The 24,263-nt window shown below is 43.1% G+C and overlaps 1 protein-coding gene across 2 annotated transcripts in view; it reads left to right on the top strand.

Annotated features, from left to right (window-relative positions):
* Positions 1–1,337: 1,337 nt before the first annotated feature.
* LOC311133845 (low-density lipoprotein receptor-related protein 1-like) overlaps positions 1,338–24,263 on the top strand; it is a gene marked incomplete at its 5' end in the record, with an annotated part of 189,959 nt that continues 167,033 nt past the window's right edge. For both annotated transcript variants that reach the window (XM_084167441.1, XM_084167442.1), the window contains one exon: positions 1,338–1,434. In XM_084167441.1, the coding sequence (XP_084023567.1) occupies positions 1,338–1,434 (97 nt within the window). The remainder of the gene's footprint in view (positions 1,435–24,263) is intronic.

Here is a 24,263-nt window from a genome sequence, read left to right as displayed (position 1 = left end):
TATGTAATGCTTTCATAAATGTGTTTATCTGCTTTCACACATTCAAATCTAGGTTGCCGTGCCACTGTAGGCCTATCTATACTGAACCAAAATATAAACGCAACATGTAAAGTGTTGGTCCCATGTTTCATGGGCTGAAATAAAAAATCCCTGACATTTTCCATACGCTCAAAAAGCGTATTTATCTCACATTTTGTGCACAAATTTGTTTACATCCCTGTTAGTGAGCATTTCTCCAAGATAATTCATCCAACTGACAGGTGTGGCATATCAAGAAGCTGATTAAAGAGCATAATCATTACATAGGTGTACCTTGTGCTGGGGACAATAACAAGTATTTATGTCTGTAATAAAGCCATTTTGTGGTGAAAAACTCATTCTGATTGGCTGGGCCTGGCTCCCCAGTGGGTGTCCTATGCCCTCCAAGGCCCACCCCCCATGGCTGCACCCCTGCCCAGCCTTGTGAAATCCATAGATTAGGGCCTAATTTATTTATTTCAATTGAATGATTTCCCCTATATTTCAGGGGATTCGGTAGAAAAACTTGGCATTGGGAACAGCGTTTGGATGAGGAGTTGATTATGCCACTAGCATTTTAATGAAAACGTATTATATCCATTTGAGACAACTGAAAATCGGTACCACTATAATAAACATACACTCATCGCGCTCTAGTTTGATTCGTGGAAATAGTCAACGAAAATTATTTGGCCAATGGTCGCCTAGCACGCTGAAAACTCGTGGACAGAGATGTGGCCATCAATTGGTGTTGCGGACGTCACACACATCAGCCCGTTTAAGGGGTTGAGGCTCACTCGCGACTCATTCTGTGTTACCATCAGCAACAGAGGTGGTGGTGTTCGGGAACGAGAAATTGCTATTACTTTTTTGTTATATTTTTCTGCTGTGGCTGTCAGAACTGAATCGCCGGCTGTCACGGAGAACAAAGAAAAGGACACCCCCTTATGGTTTGGCCACATAGGCTCCGTCTCTCCCGTTCCTCATCTCTGCATGCATGTGCAGCAAGACTAACATATAAATCCAACTAGCTAGTTTACATGGTATCCATGTATCAAAGGAACCCGTAGCATTCCCGGGGCTTGAGAAGCCTTGGCTTTAGCTCTGAGAAAATACACCGTTTTTATTCTCGTTGCGGGCACAAAGCCCTTGCAGCGCCGTTGCGCATCGGAAAGCGCATATTCTATACAGAAGAGCATCGCCCCGGCACGGCAACATTTCGTAACCTGCCTGCGAACTCCCGCTTGACAGGACTTAAAAGCTGTGGTGTATGAGTTTTTTTTAAATTTAGTTTCTTGTTTTATCTATTTTAATCAACAATGTTGCGCGCCACAGCAAACACGCTGGTGGTTGGGTTGCTTTTTTGGGGATTCTTGCACAGTTTGGAAGGAATAGTTCCAGCCAGAGTCATCGACGGTAAGCAGCACTGATTTGCAAAGATAACCTTAACTAATTGTCTTTTATGCGCCTGTCCTTACTGCCTTTTCTTGAACCACTTTCAGAAAAGACCGTTGAACCCGCTTAGGCAGAAATTATTATTGTAAAAAGCCCTATGTTTACCCGGTGCCTTGCTACATGGAATACACGTTTTCGCTCAAGTGGTTAGGCTATGTGGCAATTTAGTTTATCTATCAACATAGACACGCTGTGGAGGTGTGACGTGAGTAGCAAGGAAACACACTTATTAGTGTAGCCTAGGCTACCAGCCATTGGAATGAACATCTGTTATCAATTGCCATAACTCCGTTGAATAATCGAGTTATTTTGTTGCGACTGTTCCATTCGGTGATATTCCTAACAGAAAACGATGCGATACATTGTCACATCTGCATTCATGTAGCTTGGTCTTTGGCTACAGACATGTAATCAGTCATTATGTAGCCATTAATTTTGACATACGATATGAAGATGAGTGTTTAGGCTACTGTGTTGCAACTACTTACTGGCGTCCACTTTCAGCTCCTTACCAATACCGAATCAAATTAATCTTGCATTGATTGTCGTTTAAATAGGCCACATCTCATGAAATACCTGTAGCCTACCACTTTTCTTTGCTGAATTTCATGTAGGCTGCTGTAGTGTAGCCTGTGGCGTGTACTTCTGCAAACTGCTAGGCCTGCTTATTTCATGAGCCTGCTCAGTCGTTTCTTTTCACCAGAACCACCAACGCAGCTGCTTTCCAAAAGAAAGCTTTCAGGCTAAAAGCCTCTGTATTCCAAGCAACAACTCTCCATCCTGTCGTGTTTCATTCAATGCAACATGCTGATAAGCATGAAGCCTTCTGGAAGGCTAACCTACTTTAAAACAATATGTCAGCCGAAGGAGTTTGCAACTGCCCGACGTCGGGGCGGCTCCAGTGTTGTGCAGGCCTTCTGTGCTGCCAATAACTTTGTCTTATCAATTAAGGCGTCTCCCAGCCTTGATTGGACACACCAAATTACTAGCGTTCACTTCAGTGGCCCTAAATCCGGAACTTCTGGAAACAATTACCTCTGCGCGCCTCTGTGCGTTTGGTAATAAAGGAAAAGGGCAGATTCAACGAGGTGTTAGACTTTTTAAGAAAAATTATTCAGTAAGCCAGTAGCAGTTTTTGTCCCAGCACTGCTTAACAGAAGTTATTTTTGTTCAGTGTTATGCATTGTCGGTACCCTAAAATGTTCTGTATGCCCTAAAAGCCCCCCTTCATATGTTTTAAGTAATCCATTATCTATTCTAAAGAACTGCTGATCACAGATTTTGGGTTTGTCTGGAAAACATTTAGGAATTATCATCTGGGACTCATAATTGCACATTTCTTAAATTCCAATGTGACTAACTTCATTGGTGATGGATTATAAACTGACAATACTGGGGATATAGGTCTACATGCCTTTTCAAGTCATGCATTTCTCTTCATGAAGACTTTGCCCCATCCTAGTTCAGTTACTGTATTGAAGACCAAAGGTCCTAAGCCACTAACAGCCCCTGTGTTTAATTGGACCCCAAATGCTCTTTGTTCCCAAGGAAATCTCATCTAATAGTCTGAAATCGTCCATTGAGGGCTGTTAATTTGGGGGCCCTACTTCCCACAACTATGGACCTTGACACAGAAAAATGTAATGCTGTTTTGTACCCTGTTTGTAAAACATAGCCCAAGTGCTGCCTCCTATGTCTCCTCCTATGTCACTGATGTACTGTAGTGTCCTGCCTTGGCCATTGGGCTGTGTTACAGGGAGCCCTGTTAAATTGAAGGCCCAATTTTGGGTATTTCTTCACTGCAGAGGTGTTAAATTGACATCACAAGCTTGTTGACATCCCCAGAGCCAAAATGGGGTTTCCAAAGAGAAGGCGAGGAGAGGAAAGACAATACGAAACAGAGGGCCCTTCCCCCTAACCCCACCCAACCTCTACTCTCTAAGGAACATCTGGATAGAGAAAGGTCATTCATCTGGGAAATATGTGTGGTGTGGGGTGGGGTGAGCGGGATGGTTACCCCTCACTCACTCCAGATGGAATTCTCAGGTTTTCTTAGTGCTGATATTCAAGACGAGGAAGGAGGAATGATTTGCATAGACTGATGAGAGGAGGCATGAACGGGGAAAATGGGTGAAAGTCTTAAGCGACTTAAATCGACTGCACTGGGCAAAGGAGAGTTCTGCATTCTCCCATTCTTGCCTCAACTCTCTTTCTCCACTCCCTAGTTCGGTCTCTCTGCTCCAATGCTATGCTCTTGTCCAAGGTGACTCAGAGCACTCAACCCTCAGTTTACATGGTGCTCCATTTATACAGCTGCCTGGCTATTTACCTCAGTCAGCCAGGTTAGGCACTCTAGCTCAGGGCTTGTATTGCAGCATGCCACCGCCACGCGCCTATGTGGACTGGAATAGGGTGGGCCTGTTGCTAGGGGGATGTGGGACATATTCACTTCATTGAATTCAAAATAATCTTTTTTTTTTCATTTTTTTTTTTTGGGGGGTGGTATTTTACCCCTCTTTCTCCCCAATTTTGTGGTATCCAATGGGTAGTTAGTCTTGTCCCATCGCTGCAATTCCTGTACGGACACGGGAGAGGCGACGGTCGAGAGTCGTGCGTCCTCCGAAACACAACCCAACCGAGCCGCATTGCTTCTTGACACAGTGCCCACTTAACCCGGAAGCCAGCCGCACCAATGTGTCGGAGGAAACCCTGTACACCTGGCGGCCCGCCACAGGAGTCGCATGTGCGTGATGGGACAAGAACATCCCTGCCGGCCAAACCCTCCCATACCCTGGATGACGCTGGGCCAATTGTGCGCCGCCCCATGGGTCTCCCGGTCATGGCCGGCTGCGACCGAGCCTGGACTCGAACCAGGATCTCTAGTGGCACAGCTAGCACTGCGATGCTATTGAATTCAATTTCATACACGTGGCATCACTTACAAGGGATGGGCGACATCGCCCCACAATGGAAACCACTATCATGATAACAGTATAAAGTGTATGAGTGCTCCTTTTACACTGAACAAAAATAAATGCAACATGCAACAATTTCGACGATTTTACTGAGTTACAGTTCATATAAGGAAATCAGTCAATTGAAATAAATTCACATGACTGGGAATACAGATATGCATAAGTTGGTTAAAGATATCTTTTAATAAAAAAAGGTAGGGGCGTGGATCAGAACCAGTCAGTATCTGGTGTGACCACTATTTGCCTCATGCATCTCTTTCGCATAAAGTTGATCAGGCTGTTGATTGTGGAATGTTGACCCACTCCTCTTCAATAGCTGTGCGAAGTTGCTGGATATTGGCGGGAACTGGAACACGCTGTCGTAAACGTAGATCCAGAGCATCCCAAACATGCTCAATGGGTGACATGTCTGGTGAGTATGCAGGCCATGGAAGAACTGGGACATTTTCAGCTTCCAGGAATTGTGTACAGATCCTTGCGACATGGGGCTGTGCATTATCATGCTGAAACATGAGGTGATGGCGGTGGATGAATGGCACGACAATGGGCCTCAGGATCTTGTCACGGTATCTCTGTGCATTCAAATTTCCATTGATGAAATGCAATTGTGTTTGTTGTCCGTAGCTTATACCTGCCCATACCATAACCCCACCGCCACCATGGGGCACCCTGTTCACAACGTTGACATCAGCAAACCGCTCGCCCACACGACGCCATCTGCCCGGTACAGTTCAAACCGGGATTCATCCATGAAGAGCACACTTCTCCATCGTGCCAGTGGCTGTTGAAGGTGAACATTTGCCCACTGATGTCGGTTACGACGCTGAACTGCGGTCGGGTCAAGACCCTGGTGACGGCAACGAGCATGCAGATGAACTTCCCTGAGACAGTTTCTGACAGTTTGTGCAAAAATTATTAGGTTGTGCAAACTCAGTTTCATCAGCTGTCCGGGTGGCTGGTCTCAGACAATCCCACAGGTGAAGAAGCCGGATGTGGAGGTCCTGGGCTGGCATGGTTACACGTGGTCTGTGGTTGTGAGGCCGGTTGGACGTACTGCCAAATTCTCTAAAACGACATTGGCTTATGGTTAAAAAAAAATGAACATTCAATTCTCTAGCAACAGCTCTGGTGGACATTCCTGCAGTCAGCATGCCAATTGCATGCTCCCTTAACTTGAGACATCTGTGGCATTGTGTGACACAACTGCACATTTTTAGATTGGCCTTTTATTGTCCTCAAATTTGTGCACAACATTGAGAGAAATAAGCTTTTTGTGTGTATGGAAAAAAAACAAAAAACAATTCAGCTCATGAAACATGGGACCAACACTTTTACTTGTTGCATTTTTATGTATTTGTTCAGTGTATATATTTGCCATTGCTAAAGCAACTTGAATTGTCGTAATGGTCCTCTCTTTATATATATATATATATATATATATATATATATATATATATATATATATATATATATATACTGCTCAAAAAAATAAAGGGAACACTTAAACAACACAATGTAACTCCAAGTCAATCACACTTCTGTGATATCAAACTGTCCACTTAGGAAGCAACACTGATTGACAATACGTTTTACATGCTGTTGTGCAAATGGAATAGACAACAGGTGGAAATTATAGGCAATTAGCAAGACACCCCTAATAAAGGACTGGTTTTGCAGGCGGTGACCACAGACCACTTCTCAGTTCCTATGCTTCCTGGCTGATGTTTTGGTCACTTTTGAATGCTGGCGGTGCTTTCACTCTAGTGGTAGCATGAGACGGAGTCTACAACCCACACAAGTGGCTCAGGTAGTGCAGCTCATCCAGAATGGCACATCAATGCGAGCTGTGGCAAGAAGGTTTGCTGTGTCTGTCAGCGTAGTGTCCAGAGCATGGAGGCGCTACCAGGAGACGTAGAGGAGGCCGTAGGAGGGCAACAACCCAGCAGCAGGACTGCTACCTCCGCCTTTGTGCAAGGAGGAGCAGGCGGAGCACTGCCAGAGCCCTGCAAAATGACCTCCAGCAGGCCACAAATGTGCATGTGTCTGCTCAAAAGGTCAGAAACAGACTCCATGAGGGTGGTATGAGGGCCCAACGTCCACAGGTGGGGGTTGTGCTTACAGCCCAACACCGTGCAGGACGTTTGGCATTTGCCAGAGGACACCAAGATTGGCAAATTCGCCACTGGCGCCCTGTGCCCTTCACAGATGAAAGCAGGTTCACACTGAGCACATGTGACAGAGTCTGGAGACGGCGTGGAGAACGTTCTGCTGCCTGCAACATCCTCCAGCATGACCGGTTTGGCGGTGGGTCAGTCATAGTGTGGGGTGGCATTTATTTGGGGGGCCGTACAGCCCTCCATGTGCTCGCCAGAGGTAGCCTGACTGCCATTAGGTACCGAGATGAGATCCTCAGACCCCTTGTGAGACCATATGCTGGTGCGGTTGGCCCTGGGTTCCTCCTAATGTAAGACAATGCTAGACCTCATGTGGCTGGAGTGTGTCAGCAGTTCCTGCAAGAGGAAGGCATTGATGCTATGGACTGGCCCGCCCGTTCCCCAGACCTGAATCCAATTGAGCACATCTGGGACATCATGTCTCGCTCCATCCACCAACGCCACGTTGCACCACAGACTGTCCAGGAGTTGGCGGATGCTTTAGTCCAGGTCTGGGAGGAGAGCCCTCAGGAGACCATCCGCCACCTCATCAGGAGCATGCCCAGGCGTTGTAGGGAGGTCATACAGGCACGTGGAGACCACACACACTACTGAGCCTAATTTTGACTTGTTTTAAGGACATTACATCAAAGTTGGATCAGCCTGTAGTGTGGTTGTCCACTTTAATTTTGAGGGTGACTCCAAATCCAGACCTCCATGGGTTGATAAATTTGATTTCCATTGATCATTTTTGTGTGATTTGTTGTCAGCACATTCAACTATGTAAAGAAAAAAGTATTTAATAAGATTATTTCATTCAGATCTAGGATGTGTTATTTTAGTGTTCCCTTTATTTTTTTTGAGCTGTGTGTGTATGTATGTATGTATGTATGCATGTACAGTGGGGGGGGAAAAAGTCAGCCACCAATTGTGCAAGTTCTCCCACTTAAAAAGATGAGACCTGTAATTTTCATCATAGGTACACGTTAACTATGACAGACAAATTGAGGGAAAAAAATCCAGAAAATCACATTGTAGGATTTTTTATGAATTTATTTGCAAATTATGGTGGAAAATAAGTATTTGGTCACCTACAAACAAGCAAGATTTCTGGCTCTCACAGACCTGTAACTTCTTCTTTAAGAGGCTCATCTGTCCTCCACTCATTACCTGTATTAATGGCACCTGTTTGAACTTGTTATCAGTATAAAAGACACCTGTCCACAACCTCAAACAGACACACTCCAAACTCCACTATGGCCAAGACCAAAGAGCTGTCAAAGGACACCAGAAACAAAATTGTAGACCTGCACCAGGCTGGGAAGACTGAATCTGCAATAGGTAAGCAGCTTGGTTTGAAGAAATCAACTGTGGGAGCAATTATTAGGAAATGGAAGACATACAAGACCACTGATAATCTCCCTCGATCTGGGGCTCCACGCAAGCTCTCACCCCGTGGGGTCAAAATGATCACAAGAACGGTGAGCAAAAATCCCAGAACCACACGGGGGGACCTAGTGAATGACCTGCAGAGAGCTGGGACCAAAGTAACAAAACCTACCATCAGTAACACACTACGCCGACAGGGACTCAAATCCTGCAGTGCCAGACGTGTCCCCCTGCTTAAGCCAGTACATGTCTGAAGTTTGCTAGAGTGCGTTCGGATGATCCAGAAGAGGATTGGGAGAATGTCAGATGAAACCAAAATAGAACCTTTTGGTTAACTCAACTCGTCGTGTTTGGAGGACAAAGAATGCTGAGTTGCATCCAAATAACACCATACCTACTGTGAAGCATGGGGGTGGAAACATCATGCTTTGGGGCTGTTTTTCTGCAAAGGGACCAGGACGACTGATCCGTGTAAAGGAAAGAATGAATGGGGCCATGTATCGTGAGATTTTGAGTGAAAACCTCCTTCCATCAGCAAGGGCATTGAAGATTAAACGTGGCTGGGTCTTTCAGCATGACAATGATCCCAAACACACCGCCTGGGCAACGAAGGAGTGGCTTCGTAAGAAGCATTTCAAGGTCCTGGAGTGGCCTAGCTAGTCTCCAGATCTCAACCCCATAGAAAATCTTTGGAGGGAGTTGAAAGTCCGTGTTGCCCAGCGACAGCCCCAAAATATCACTGCTCTAGAGGAGATCTGCATGGAGGAATGGGCCAACATACCAGCAACAGTGTGTGAAAACCTTGTGAAGACTTACAGAAAACCTTTGACCTGTGTCATTGCCAACAAAGGGTATATAACAAAGTATTGAGAAACTTTTGTTATTGACCAAATACTTATTTTCCACCATCTTTTGCAAATAAATTCATTAAAAATCCTACAATGTGATTTTTTTTTTTTCTAATTTTGTCTGTCATAGTTGACGTGTACCTATGATGAAAATTACAGGCCTCTCTCATCTTTTTAAGTGGGAGAACTTGCACAATTGGTGGCTGACTAAATACTTTTTTCCCCCACTGTATGTTTTTTTTCCATTTGTAACATTGTGTGGTGATTTCAGAGGTGGCACCACAGGTCCCAGAGTGGTAGGGGGGAAATTGTCTTCCTGGGACCCAGAGTTTTCCCTGATCTGGTAGTAGATGATCCTCAGTGGTGGAAAAAGTACTCAATTGTCATACTTGAGTAAAAGTAAAGATACCGTTAATAGAAAATGACTCAAGTAAAAGTGAAAGTCACCCAATAAAACACTACTCGAGTAAAGTCAAAGTATTTGGTTTGAAATATACTTAAGTATCAAAAGTAAATGTAATTGCTAAAATGTACTTAAGTATCAAAAGAAAAGTATAAACCATTTAAAATTCCTTATATTAAGCAAACCAGACGGCCCAATATTTTTATTTTTTTACGGCTAGCCAGGGGCACACTCCAACACTCAGACATAATTGACAAACAAAGCATTTGTGTTTAGTGAGTCTGCCAGATCAGAGGCAGTCGGGATGACCAGGGACGTTCTCTTGATAAGTGTGTGAATTTGACCATTTTCGTGTCAAAATGTAACGAGTACTTTTGGGTGTCAGGGAACATTTATGGAGTAAAAATGATTTTATTTTCTTTAGGAATGTAGTGAAGTAAAAGTTGGCAAAAATATAAATAGTAAAGTACAGATACCCCTAAAAACTACTTAAGTAGTACTTTTACTTACTTTACACCACTGATGAACCTAACCAACTCCGGACCCTAGTTGTAGCGTATGACATAGTAATAAATCAGCTGTAAAAAAAGGTTTTATATGGACTATGATGGGACTAGATTATTTTTATAATCAGGTCATATGGTTAAAAAAAGATTCGGGCCTGGAGAGGATGAAAACATTAAAACCCTTTACACAGACCGAGACAACAGTTTGTGTCCAATCACAAACAGGGCTGAGCTCGCTGTATGCAGGGTTTCTTACAGTCAATAATTTTGGTTTAAGACCTAGGTAGCTAGCCACCCGACGTTTGAATATAAACCAAATTTGATCACGTTCACATTTTCTCAGGACACAAATAAATGGGCTAATTTTAGGCTATAAATGCATAGCTTAGGCTATAGAAACATGACGTTACGTTTCCCCTGGCCCAGATGGGCTCAGAGTGCATAGGCTTCTCTAGGCTACCTGCAGCTGTGGTAGGCTACAGTTAATCAGACTGAAGCACAGACTAATTGTGCACGTTGACAAATCATATGGCATTACATTTTCTGGGTGGCAGGTATGGGCAACCATATAAAACAGCATGTGGTGGTGAATTTACCCTTGTTTTCAGTCGCAATTTGCTTTGCATGGTATTTATAAAAATGAAGCCTGGTTTGTTGTAAGGTAGGCCTACTGTACTTTTATATTCATATGAGTGGGTTAATAGTTTATTTTTGATAGGCTAACATTGATGAAGACATGTTGTTATAGGAACTCTGTGCTTTTGGCTTGAAACTAAAATGTAATGTGTAGCTTACAGACGAGAAATAAACCCTTTTAATTGTTTTCACATACAGTTCCTTCAGAAAGTATTCATACCTCTTGACTTTGTTACAGCCTGAATCCTAAATGGATTAAACATACACATTTTCTCACCCATCTACACACACAATACCTCCATAATGACAAAGTGAAAACATGTTTTTAGATATTTTTGCAAATGTATTGAAAATGAAATACAGAAATATTTAATTTAAGTATTCTCATAAGTATTCACACCCCTGAGTCAATACTTTGTAGAAGCACCTTTTGAGTCTTTCTGGGTAAGTCTCTAAGAGCTTTCTACACCTGGATTGTGCAACATTTGTCCATTTTTATTTAATTTTTTTCCAAATTCTTCAAGCTCTGTCAAATTGGTTGTTGATCATTGCTAGACAACCATTTTCTGGTCTTGCCATAGATTTTCAAGTAGATTTACTTAACTGTAGTTCAGCCACTCAGGAACATTAACTAACTGTCTTCTTGGTAAGCAACTCCAGTGTAGATTTGCCCTTTTTGTTATAGGTTATTATCCTGCTGAAAGGTGTCTGGTGGAAAGCAGACTGAATCAGGTTTTCCTCTAGGATTTTGCCTAGCTCCGTTTTATTGTTTGTCCTGGAAAAACTCCCCAGTCCTTAATAACGATTACACGCATATCCATAACATGATGCAGCCACCACTATGCTTGAAAAATGGATAGTGATACTCAGTAATGTATTGGATTTGCCCTAAATATAACACTTTGTATTCGGGACAAAAAGTGAATTGGTTTGCCAGATTTTTTGCAGTATTACTTTAGTGCCTTGCAGTGGTGTAAAGTACTTAAGTATTAATGCAAAGTGTAAAGTCAAATGTTGGTTTCATGAGCTGAAACAAAAGATCCCAGAAATATTCCATATGCACAAAAATCTTATTTCTCTCCAATGTTGTGCACAAATGTCTTTACAGCCCTGTTAGAGCATTTCTCCTTTACCAATATAATCCATCCACCTGACAGGTGTGGCATATCAAGAAACTGATTAAACAGCATGATCATTACACAGGCGCTCCTTGTGCTGGGGACAATAAAAGCCACCCTAAAATGTGCAGTTTTGTCACACAACACAATGCCACGGAGGTCTCAAGTTTTGAGGGAGTGTGCAATTGGTATGCTGACTGTAGGAATGTCCACCAGAGCTGTTGCCAGATAATTTAATGTTTAATTTCTCTACCATAAGCCGCCTCCAACGTTGTTTTAGAGAATTTAGCAGTACGTCCAACCAGCCACGTGTAACCACGCCAGCCCAGGACCTCCACATCCAGCTTCTTCACCGCGGGATCGTCTGAGACCAGCCACCCGGACAGCTGATGACACTGAGGAGTATTTCTGTCTGTAATAAAGCCCTTTTGTGGGGAAAAACTCATTCTGATTGGCTGGGCTTGTCTCCCTAGTGCATGGGCCTATGCCCTCCCAGGCCCACCCATGGCTGCGCCCCTGCCCAGTCATGTGAAATCCATAGATTAGGGCCTAATGAATTTATTTCAACTGACTGATTTCCTTATATGAACTGTAACTCATTAAAATATTTTGAAATTGTTGCATTTTGTATATTAGTTCAGTGTATATACCAGTGTGGCAGTTCTACTAAACTCCTAAGGCATAAAAGTTCTTAAAGAATCAATGTTAATAAAAATGTGGTAAAGAGAACCAATGCAGAGAAATATACGTATTTTTTTTTATTTTTTTTTACATAGAATTAGGCATTAATGATTAGATTGCAGGAAAAAGCTATTTCAGTTGTTTGAAAAATGCTAAATTCTCTGACTTCAGGGGGTGTCTCTTACATACCTCATCTATGGGTGTCAGACTGTTTTGTTTCACCTTGTCAAATCAAATGTTCGTCCTACAGGCATGGTGGGTAAGTGTAAATGAGAACGTTCTAGAGAAATGAGGCTGGATCTTTGAAGCCCAGTGCATCAAACTGCCTGCATGCTTGTGTTGTTCCCGTGAGAAGGCACTAAAGGATTTCATTATAATCCCCTCTAAAATGTTTCCCTCAGAAGCAATCTAAGTAGCATTAACTGTCATGCCTGGCCTACTGAACTGTAGTTAAAGACTGTACAGTGCCAGCGTTGTGCTGTAAAGGGAGGTTTCGTTTGGAACATCATTATTACAGATTCCCTTATTGTTCACAGGGGATTGTTATTGTTCACAGGGGATTGGGATTGTGGTCGCACAAAGGAAGCAATAGTCTTATGGTTTTTCCTCTTCCCACTTCTCTGTTGCAGTTGAACTGGTGTGTAATCCTCATGTCAATGTGATTGGAGGGGGGGGGATTAAGTCTCCAGCCACTGTGCTCCAACACACTATACGGAACACACTCTGGTCACAGTCGATGACTGCCTCGCAGTTGATACACGTCATTCTCACGAAACTGATATTTGACCAAAAAAATGATCTTGTCATTTTTCACAATTTCCTAATGGATCACTGAGATTAGGATCTGTACTTTTCTATTTCGTAATTATGATTTGTTTTTTTAAATCATAAATTATGCATTTAACCACAATTCCCACAAAATTCTCATTACTGCAACAGTCCAAAAAAGTTATAAACAAATCAATTTTATAATATGACTTTTTCCCAATATGAGCTTTTTAGCCGTTTCGGTAATGAGAAGGCCAAGTGGGGTTAAAGGGGTCGTTTTTTTAATAAGAACCTCATTCTGAAGGCATATAAGCAAATAAATTAACTTATTCTACTCCTCTAGATGATGCATCATAGGTAATTACAACTTTATTTAAAAACTGATTGGCGTTTTTACATGAACAGACACTGTTTGTACGTAATAAATATTATAGTTTAATGTAAACTTCAACTAATATCAAATTTGTATGATTTATGGACCAACTACAGCAACATATAGTGTTTTATTAAAATAAGTTAGATTTTTCTAAAGTAAAATTACCCGAGAATTTAATCCGGATTTCGGTAATGAGAATTTGGGTAAATTTTTTTGCCGCAAATGTATTTAAAATAAAACACTTTGCCAAAAACTAGACATCTTAGTCCTCAGAATGATAGTTGATTTTTGCAGATGCATCGTGGTTTTGTAACTCAATTTGCAACAGACGTTTAAAACTGGCTTCGTGAGAATCACCAACACGGTCCAAACTCAGTCAGACGTCCAATCAGCAGTTTAATAAGATCACGTATGATTGGGCTCATTCCCCTAATGGGTCTTGCTTCTCCATAGTCTCCATACCACAGAGGCATATGTAGATCGATAGCATCTACTACTTGGATCTAAACAGTCTCAGGGCTGGTGTGTCCCGCATGGCCAGACTAATTTTACTTGGCAGCCCTCCCCAGACATGAGCGCATTCCTGCTGTTAATTCTCCACCATACTATAAATACAGAAAAAACGCATGTAAAGATGCTGAACCACTCCTGCTGGTGTGCGTGCACGCGCACACACACACACACACACACACTAGCGTCCTGTCCTTTTTGATGTGATTTTAATAAAGACCTTTATTTACAGGGATAACTAGCAGACTCTGCTTATTAAAACAAATGTCCTGCTTAAAAAAAAAAAAAAAAAAGTAACATCATATACTAAAAGATCAATCAGAAACTGCCTGTATTTTCATACAACATTTTACCACCGCCCAGAGTCTGTCTAAAGTGTCTGTTATTTCCTTCTGTTTGTTCAATGGTGGATTTGGTCATGTTTTAAGTTCACAGGCCTTCAAAACTCCCAGAGGGCTCCATATTTAAGAGGCACAGCTGGTGCCCAGGGCTTTTATTTTTGCGTTTTGCAACGTGACATTGGGAACCTTTTCACCCTGCTCTTTTCACTGTCTTCCATGACTAAACCTTGAGCCGTGTGTGGCTTCTGGTGGAGAGGGAGGAGAAGGGAGGAAGCTGGAGGGAGGCCACTGTAGCCACAGGGAGTTAACTCTGAGTTCTTGTTTAGGCCGTTGGATCCAGAGCGTAACCTTTTCAGGTCCGAAGAGAGGACTTCTAAAGACATGACGGGGGTTTCCCAGGGGTCTCGGACACATCCCCTCAATCCCCCATAGTCCCCTTTCTTTGGAATTTAATGGGGCCATCTTCAGAGAACTCTCCATAGGGAAAAACACATTGTTTTTCCTCTTTGTTTTAATGGACTTACAAGTACATTCTGCAAATAGTTGAGAGAAACCGTCATGTCAGGGTGTTTTTAGTTCTGTGTTCCCAGGTCAAGGGTAGTCTATTTGATTTGAGGTCGTTGTTGGAACGTCTTATCCATCTGAAGTTGCGTTCATGTTTTTTAGTTTTGACTGACCATAGAGTACATTTTTGGCAGGAGTGGTAGATGTATCTGAGCACTTGGCTCTTTCTTTCTCTCTCCTGTGAATGGGAAAGTGCTGTTTTTTAGATTTGTGTGTCTGAAAAGGAGGCTGGAACTGTAAGGCTAGCCAAGAGGAGTTCATGATGGGAGGGATTACACACAACTCAAGTTGTTTCTTTCCCCCTGATGTAAAGCATGAAACACACAGAGAATCTCACTGCCGATAGACTGCCAATAGGTACTTATCACAGTTCCTTGTCTTGCTAGAACAAAAGCGGTACCTGCTGCTACTTTTAGAAATGTAATGCTCTTCAACTTGACTGAGCCAATCCGAGAGCGCAAGGGAAAAAATAAGGAAAAAAGAGGGCATTTTCGCTATACATCCACAGATAAGCCAGTCACACTTCATATGCAGTGTAGGCTATGGGATGATAGCTAGCTAAGTGCACAGACGCATTGCATACAACACTAAATACTTCTTCCAAGCTAGCTAACCACTGTAGCTAGTATTGACATATTAATAAATCACAATATATTAGCTAGTTTCCATGAAACAGCTGCCTGTGTTAGCTGCCGAGTTAGTCCAGTGTCCTTAGCTATCCAGTTAGCTATGTTGTGCTAGCTAGTGAATATGCTAGCTAGCTAGCTATGTAGAGTTAATTAAATAATTTCTTCGTCATCTTGCTAGGTTTTAAAAAACAAGGGCTTTCTATAAAATAGCCACATTAGTGCATATAGCTTACAATCTAGACCATAAGCAATACGCACAGATATGCATAGCCAAACAATGCTACTGCCACCTTCTGGTTTGTAGTATTTTAACAATGCTGAGTGGCTGACAACTTCCAAGGTCTTTGCTGTGTGAACACAAAAGAGATTGACTGCCGAAACTGTTCAGAGGTGCTACAGTGAGGGGAAAAAAGTATTTGATCCCTTGCTGATTTTGTAAGTTTGCCCACTGACAAAAACATGATCAGTCTATAATTTTAATGATAGGTTTATTTGAACAGCGAGAGACAGAATAACAACAAAAAAATCCAGAAAAACGTGTTTCAAAAATGTTATAAATTGATTTGTATTTTTTTTACCCCTCTGCAAAACATGACTTAGTACATGGTGGCAAAACCCTTGTTGGCAATCAGAGGTCAGACGTTTCTTGTAGTTGGCCACCAGGTTTGCACACATCTCAGGAGGGATTTTGTTCCACTCCTCTTTGCAGATCTTCTCCAAGTCATTAAGGATTCGAGGCTGACGTTTGGCAACTCGAACCTTCAGCTCCCTCCACAGATTTTCTATGGGATTAAGGTCTGGAGACTGGCTAGGCCACTCCAGGACCTTAATGTGCTTCTTCTTGAGCCACTCCTTTGTTGCCTTGGCCGTGTGATTTGGGTCATTGTCATGCTGGAATACCCATCCACGACCCATTTTCAATGCCCTGGCTGAGGGAAGGAGGTTCTCACCCAAGATTTGACGGTACATGGCCCCGTCCATCGTTCCTTTGATGCGGTGACGTTGTCCTGTCCCCTTAGCAGAAAAACACCCCCAAAGCATAATGTTTCCACCTCCATGTTTGACGGTGGGGATGGTGTTCTTGGGGTCATAGGCAGCATTCCTCCTCCTCCAAACACGGCGAGTTGAGTTGATGCCAAAGAGCTTGATTTTGGTCTCATCTGACCACAACACTTTCACCCAGTTCTCTGAATCATTCAGATGTTCATTGGCAAACTTCAGACAGGCCTGTATATGTGCTTTCTTGAGCAGGGGGACCTTGCGGGCGCTGCAGGATTTTAGTCCTTCACGGCATAGTGTGTTACCAATTGTTTTCTTGGTGACTATGGTCCCAGCTGCCTTGAGATCATTGACAAGATCATCCCGTGTAGTTCTGGGCTGATTCCTCACCGTTCTCATGATCATTGCAACTCCACGAGGTGAGATCTTGCATGGAGCCCCAGGCCGAGGGAGATTGACAGTTATTTTGTGTTTCTTCCATTTGCGAATAATCGCACCAACTGTTGTCACCTTCTCACCAAGCTGTTTGGCGATGGTCTTGTAGCCCATTCTAGCCTTGTGTAGGTCTACAATCCTGTCCCTGACATCCTTGGAGAGCTCTTTGGTCTTGGCCATGGTGGAGAGTTTGGAATCTGATTGATTGCTTCTGTGGACAGGTGTCTTTTTATATAGGTAACACACTGAGATTAGGAGCACTCCCTTTAAGAGTGTGCTCCTAATCTCAGCTCGTTACCTGTATAAAAGACACCTGGGAGCCAGAAATCTTTCTGATTGAGAGGGGGTCAAATACTTATTTCCCTCATTAAAATGCAAATCTAACATTTTTGACATGCGTTTTCTGGATTTTTTTGTTGTTATTCTGTCTCTCACTGTTCAAATAAACCAACCATTAAAATTATAGACTGATCATTTCTTTGTCAGTGGGCAAACGTACAAAATCAGCAGGGGATCAAATACTTTTTTCCCTCACTGTAAGACTCCTTGTCTCCTTCAAATATTTGCAAACGTAAGTTTTATCACTTGTTAAATAACACCAAGACATATTTAGGATTTGATTTATTTACTCTGTCTAGTGTTCTGTCTCCGATAAAATGTAGTACAGTACATGCTATCTTCACAGGACCCTATACCCATCAACAGTCATTGAAACCATTTAATGGCCACGCTGGCTTGCTTCTCAGACTCCAGTCACACACCTGGTGTCTTGTATCCATGCCAGCTTTTTTATTATCAGTACACATTGTGTACTGCCTACATTTCAGAGACAATCCCAATAACAATGGACCATAGCTAAGAATCTCCCTCTCAGGCGGTCTGGACGATAATGCAGCCGGTTTTCTCTCAGGAAGTTTATCTAAGCAGTAGTGTGTATGTACGCAAATGGAAACCAGCTGCAGTCATGTAAAGACCTGTCCAGTATACACATACCCACACACACATTCACTTCCATAGAGTACACAAACGGGGACAATAGCGGTCCAGCCTGCTCTGTCATTAGAACAGTCTCCTGTGATTACAGGCTAGGGTTAATGAGGTGAGACTAACTGTAGCGTATGAGGGTGAGTCTGAGTCACTGGCTGACTGGCTGCAGGTGATCAAAGCTCCCAGTCAACATCTACTGTACTTTGTCTAGGCTAACCCACAGTGACATTGTCAATAAGGATGGTGCTGGCGGGTCTTGGTGACTGCTTGGGGTATAGTAACCATTTCTGTCTGGTGAGTGAGCTATATTATGTCTGTCTGCCGGTCTTATCTACTTTGGGACAAATGCCAGCTTTGATGACTGGATGTTTGAGTGTCACTACTGATTTTGAAGTACAATCTTGACTAGATGGATAAAGTAAACACAAGAGACAAGGAAATTCTGAATTCATACATTTTATAAAATGTTTCCCTAAATGAGTCATGACTTCAGAGGGCCTATTGGTATTAAATGAAACCATTCAAAATATAGTTTCCAATTTACTCTGACCACTGCAACATTTCCAGTTACTTACATTTTTATAATTACCTTCCACCAGTGCTCTCTAGAGTTGATTGAAGCCTACTTTAAGACATCCAGTATCTCTCATCATTGGCTGTGTAAGTGGAGTGGTACAGTAGGCCTGACTGTTGTCTTTGTCTCCTGGCCTGTGTAGTGTAGTGGCTGTACCCTTCTTGATCTGGCCCTGTGTTGGTGGGTTCCCTGGTGCAGCGCCTGTTTGTTAGTTAGTTTTATTTATTTATAGTGCTGTGCTGTGGTCACTGGAGGAAATGGGTCCTGTGGCTGAGGTGGCTGTAGGAGAGAATGCTGTTTGACTTGAGAGGGTGCTTCCTCTCCAGCCTTATTGAGGCCTTCCTGGGTGACTGTGTGGACAGTGGTGGAGGATGAGTGGTTATTCAGCCCAAATGGTGGTAACCCGGACCGTTTTCACGCACCTCCAGTTGGGTAAACAACGTGGAGAGGCGGACGGCTCATTGATAGCAAGTGTGACATTCCCCTTTCCGGTCCCATCTCAACTACCCCCTCCTTCTCCTGCCTCAGCCCCCCTTCTCCCCTGGCCTGAGCTGGCCTTTATCTCCTGCTCCTACTGGTCAGTAGTGGAACATCGATGGACCCACTTGCTGTCTCGCCTTGGCGCTCTTCCTATACCTTCTTTTGTCTTCTCTCCTTCTTTCCCCTGTTCTGTTTCTTTTCTCTCCACTTTGTCCGCCCTAACCCCCCGTCTTTCCCCTTTAGCCACTTGGATGTTATCCACCAGTTTGCCCATTCCATAATTTATTCATTCATGTAGGTTACTTAACCAGCATCGCCATCCAGAATGAACAATACTCATTTTACTTATCAGTTCTAATATGAAATACCCAGGAAATACTCAGTCATTATTGTCACCATTCTCTTACCTATTGTCTCTTCCTCCCTTTTAGAACATCCCTGCTGGTCACAACAGTCCCAATAGTAGTACAGTAACGTCTGCTACAGTAGCTAACTAACCTCCTGACCCACTTCCTGCTCTCCCCGGTGGCTTCCTGTCAGCTGCTTGTTGAGTCGTGTCTGAAGCAGCTGCTGCTAGAACACACAGGTTTAATCCTACAGCCATTACTGTCTGGGAGAGTTGTTACACACACACACTGCTGTTACAAGCATGACAGTTGCTCTCTGTAGGCCCTCTCACAGAAAACAGCGTTCACATACAGGAAGTTAATGGAGATGGGAGGTGCCTGGCCTGGCTTGTCTCTGCTAGTGGTGTCTACCGTAGCCTCCTCCCAAACAAACAAACACATATCAAATAAGAGCTCCTTTTACACAAGCCTGGTTGCATTTCATTATTAATTCCGGGATAAGGCGTGACCTTTGGGAGAGAGAATGGAGATACAGAGGCAGACACTAGATGTAGTGAGTCAGGTTGAGGTGACGGTAGCACTATCAGGAAGAGGAGGATGCGCAGAAAAAAATATCTGCATGTCAGAGTCAGACTTCTGTTTGTGCATGCATGTTTAGAATGTGTGTGTTCATGTGTATACTCCAGTGCCAGAGAGCCATATAAAGACCCCTTTCACCTTAGGAGCTCGCCAGTTCAATGCACTAAAATAACCCTACAAGGCCCCTGTTTATTTGATGAAAACAAACAAACTGAATGTTTCAGTCAGTGGTCACCTGGAAGACTAGCAGACCATTTGGCTGCACCTTAGAGGGAAATAATATTCTGGAATCTGGGGGACTCTTTTTCACATTTCTCTAATAAGACTTTTCTGTTTTAAGAAAAACTAAAGTGTACTGGTTGAGGGGAGGGAAGGCACTAATACTTCACTGGCAGTCAGCTGAGTGGAGATGTAGCCAACAGGAGAGACTAGTTACCTCACCCCATATACCCTCTCTTTTTGTTGAACACAGTAGGCCGGGTGTAGAGCCTCCCTTGATGCTGTGTCACACTCATAATAATCCTCTGACTTGTTCAGTATAGGCTAAATACATATGCTAAAAGGGTAGAATAACTTTAGGAAATCAGACTTCTGTGTTGACATTCTGGGTTTTTTTCATCTGAAAAAGTAAATTTATTTCACAAATTCTCTATCCCTCGCTCTCTCGTCGTTGTGTACATTCCTCTCTCATGCGGCGACGTATGTGGTCTGTGTATGTAACCTAACGTAGCAGGCGTAAAAGTTTATCCATCTGTGTCCGAGCCGGAAAAGAACAGGCACAGTGGATTGTAGTTAATTACCACGTTTCTGCGCTGAACTAGGTTGAAGACAGTGCCCGGTCACAAGATGGCGGGTACGCCCGAATGGTTGTTGGACTTTGAGATGGAGTCAGGGGAACTCATTGAGGTTGGTAAGAAGGCAGGCAGGGGGGAAAAAGGAAGAAACTGGAACATATTAAGAGTAAATATGGAGTGCTGCAGAAGGAAATTGAACATGACGAGAAGTGTGGTGAAGACTGGCGAGTTTGAACCTCGTCCCGATGGTGATAAAGATGATTTTTGCCTAGTGGGAGTGAGATTCTTGGAGAGAATGGTTCCTTGTCTTCTGGTGTCAGGTTCGGTGGAGAAGAAGTTGGGGAATGTTGGGCCGGTGAAAGTGACTCGAAGTGGAATTGTGTAGATTTGTGCCGCACAACCTGACTGGGGACAAGAACTGTGACTTGCCTTCCTCTCTAGAGCAGGGCGCCGTTGAAAGTAGTGATAACTGGAGTGGCTTGAAGTGTTGAGGGCCAACTGAAGTCGAAGGTTCCCGGAGTTTGTGACACCCGCTGTTTGGTGCGACAGAGACCTGGTGGAGGGCGTGGTGAAACGTAGAAGACACTGTCCGTACTACTGGGTTTTGATGCAGAGTTTTTACCAGATAAAGTCAAGTTAAGATGTGTCAGTTATCCCGTGAGAGAGTTTGTCGTGTCAAGCTTATGGTCATGTGGCAGGAGTGTGTAGGAGGGAGATTCCTAGATGTGAGAAGTGTGCAGGAGGACATGAGACAAAGGAATGTGTAGTATCGGTGGAAAAAGTTGTCTGTAAACTGTAGGGACTGGAGATCAGAGGTGTCCGGTGAGAGAAAGGCAGGTTGAGGTTGCCAGGATCAGAGTAGTGCAGAAGGTGTCATATGCTGAGGCAGTGAATAGAGTAGTAGAGGACGAACGGTCCAGGATGAGGGATCCTAAGAGGATCCCTGTGAGTAGGCCAAGGTCAATAGTGATAAGAATAACGTGCTTCAGTAAGGTAGTTGTTTTGGTGTTCATGGCCATGGTTGTCAACTGTACCGCAGGAATGGAATGTAAATCAGAGGATAGATTGGGTGGCAGTACTTGGGTGTACAATATTTTACTGCAGTAGAGTTACAAGGTGTTTTGAACGATAGTGTCCCATCCTCCCAGTCTGCTGACTTGGTGTAGGATCAGATGGGGCCAATGTAGTGGAATAGTGATGAGGTTTTAATCAGTGTAGGGTTAGTTGGTAGGGCATTTTTTTCACAATGTGTAATGAATTCATAGTACAGAATAGTAGGCTGATACACAGCCAATACAGTAGGTGGCTTCATGCACCTATAACATTTGTTTGTGGACCGCTATAATACCAAAGAAGAACATAGGTTGAATATTTGTTTAATGAAAACTACAACTCTCTTATGCCCAGCGGCCCATATAGTTGTGGACTTAATTTATCTCGTGAATTATTTAATTTCTCCCTAGAGAAACTGCGCGTTGGGCTCACAAAAAACCAGAACTAAATGGAATTCAAGTAATTGAACCAACGTCAATTAGTTGTTTAATAACCCCCCCCCCCCCCCCCAAAAAAAAAAAAACCAACAACAAATATTTGGTTAATAGCTCAGTAGGTTTGGGCGGTATCCATATTTCCATACCTTCGTACCATTCCTGTGCCATCCCGGGATATACAGTATTAACGGTAGTGCACACAAGGGGTGCTATTGTTTTTCCAAATGTAAACCCCTCCCCAGAATGCTAACAAAATGCTAACAAGTACTAAGGAATTATCATAGCGGATGCTAGGTAAATGCTAATGAGCACATGCGTACATTTTACTTCTGACAGACAACCCAGCTCATAAAGTTGTGCAAGTATCTCAAAACGCAGTTTGCAGCACGCACAAAATAAATATTAGGCAGCAGGGATATTAATCCAGGAGGGGATTGTCTCTGCTGCTGTTACCAAGAAGCTAGATCTTCGAAGCTAACGTTAGCCACTTAGCTAACATTAGCAAGTTAGCAAAACCCAGCTGGAGAGAAATTATTTGGCACATCTTAGTTAACTTAATAGTTTTTATATATATATATACAGTGGGGGAAAAAAGTATTTAGTCAGCCACCAATTGTGCAAGTTCTCCCACTTAAAAAGATGAGAGAGGCCTGTAATTTTCATCATAGGTACACGTCAACTATGACAGACAAATTAAGAAAAAGAAATCCAGAAAATCACATTGTAGGATTTTTAATGAATTTATTTGCAAATTATGGTGGAAAATAAGTATTTGGTCACCTACAAACAAGCAAGATTTCTGGCACTCACAGACCTGTAACTTCTTCTTTTAAGAGGCTCCTCTGTCCTCCACTCGTTACCTGTATTAATGGCACCTGTTTGAACTTGTTATCAGTATAAAAGACACCTGTCCACAACCTCAAACAGTCACACTCCAAACTCCACTATGGCCAAGACCAAAGAGCTGTCAAAGGACACCAGAAACAAAATTGTAGACCTGCACCAGGCTGGGAAGACTGAATCTGCAATAGGTAAGCAGCTTGGTTTGAAGAAATCAACTGTGGGAGCAATTATTAGGAAATGGAAGACATACAAGACCACTGATAATCTCCCTCGATCTGGGGCTCCGTGGGGTCAAAATGATCACAAGAACGGTGAGCAAAAATCCCAGAACCACACAGGGGGACCTAGTGAATGACCTGCAGAGAGCTGGGACCAAAGTAACAAAGCCTACCATCAGTAACACACTACGCCGCCAGGGACTCAAATCCTGCAGTGCCAGAAGTGTCCCTCTGCTTAAGCCAGTACATGTCCAGGCCCATCTGAAGTTTGCTAGAGTGCATTTGGATGATCCAGAAGAGGATTGGGAGAATGTCACATGGTCAGATGAAACCAAAATAGAACTTTTTGGTAAAAGCTCAACTCGTCGTGTTTGGAGGACAAAGAATGCTGAGTTGCATCCAAAGAACACCATACCTACTGTGAAGCATGGGGGTGGAAACATCATGCTTTGGGGCTGTTTTTCTGCAAAGGGACCAGGACGACTGATCCGTGTAAAGGAAAGAATGAATGGGGCCATGTATCGTGAGATTTTGAGTGAAAACCTCCTTCCATCAGCAAGGGCATTGAAGATGAAACGTGGCTCGGTCTTTCAGCATGACAATGATCCCAAACACACCGCCCGGGCAACGAAGGAGTGGCTTCGTAAGAAGCATTTCAAGGTCCTGGAGTGGCCTAGCCAGTCTCCAGATTTCAACCCCATAGAACATCTTTGGAGGGAGTTGAAAGTCTGTTGCCCAACGACAGCTCCAAAACATCACTGCTCTAGAGAAGATCTGCATGGAGGAATGGGCCAAACTACCAGCAACAGTGTGTGAAAACCTTGTGAAGACTTACAGAAAACCTTTGACCTGTGTCATTGCCAACAAATGGTATACAACAAAGTATGGAGAATCTTTTGTTTGACCAAATACTTATTTTCCACCATAATTTGCAAATAAATTCATTAAAAATCCTACAATGTGATTTTCTGGATATTTTTTTCTCATTTTGTCTGTCATAGTTGACGTGTACCTATGCTGAAAATTACAGGCCTCTCTCATCTTTTTAAGTGGGAGAACTTGCACAATTGGTGGCTGACTAAATACTTTTTTTCCCCACTGTGTGTATATGTATGTGTGTGTGTGTATATATATATATATATATATA

Source organism: Coregonus lavaretus (genome assembly GCF_964263955.1).
Source record: "Coregonus lavaretus genome assembly, chromosome: 8".
NCBI classification, from domain to species: domain Eukaryota; kingdom Metazoa; phylum Chordata; class Actinopteri; order Salmoniformes; family Salmonidae; genus Coregonus; species Coregonus lavaretus.
Note: the sequence above shows the minus strand (reverse complement) of the source record. Positions and strands in the feature narration are given on the sequence as shown.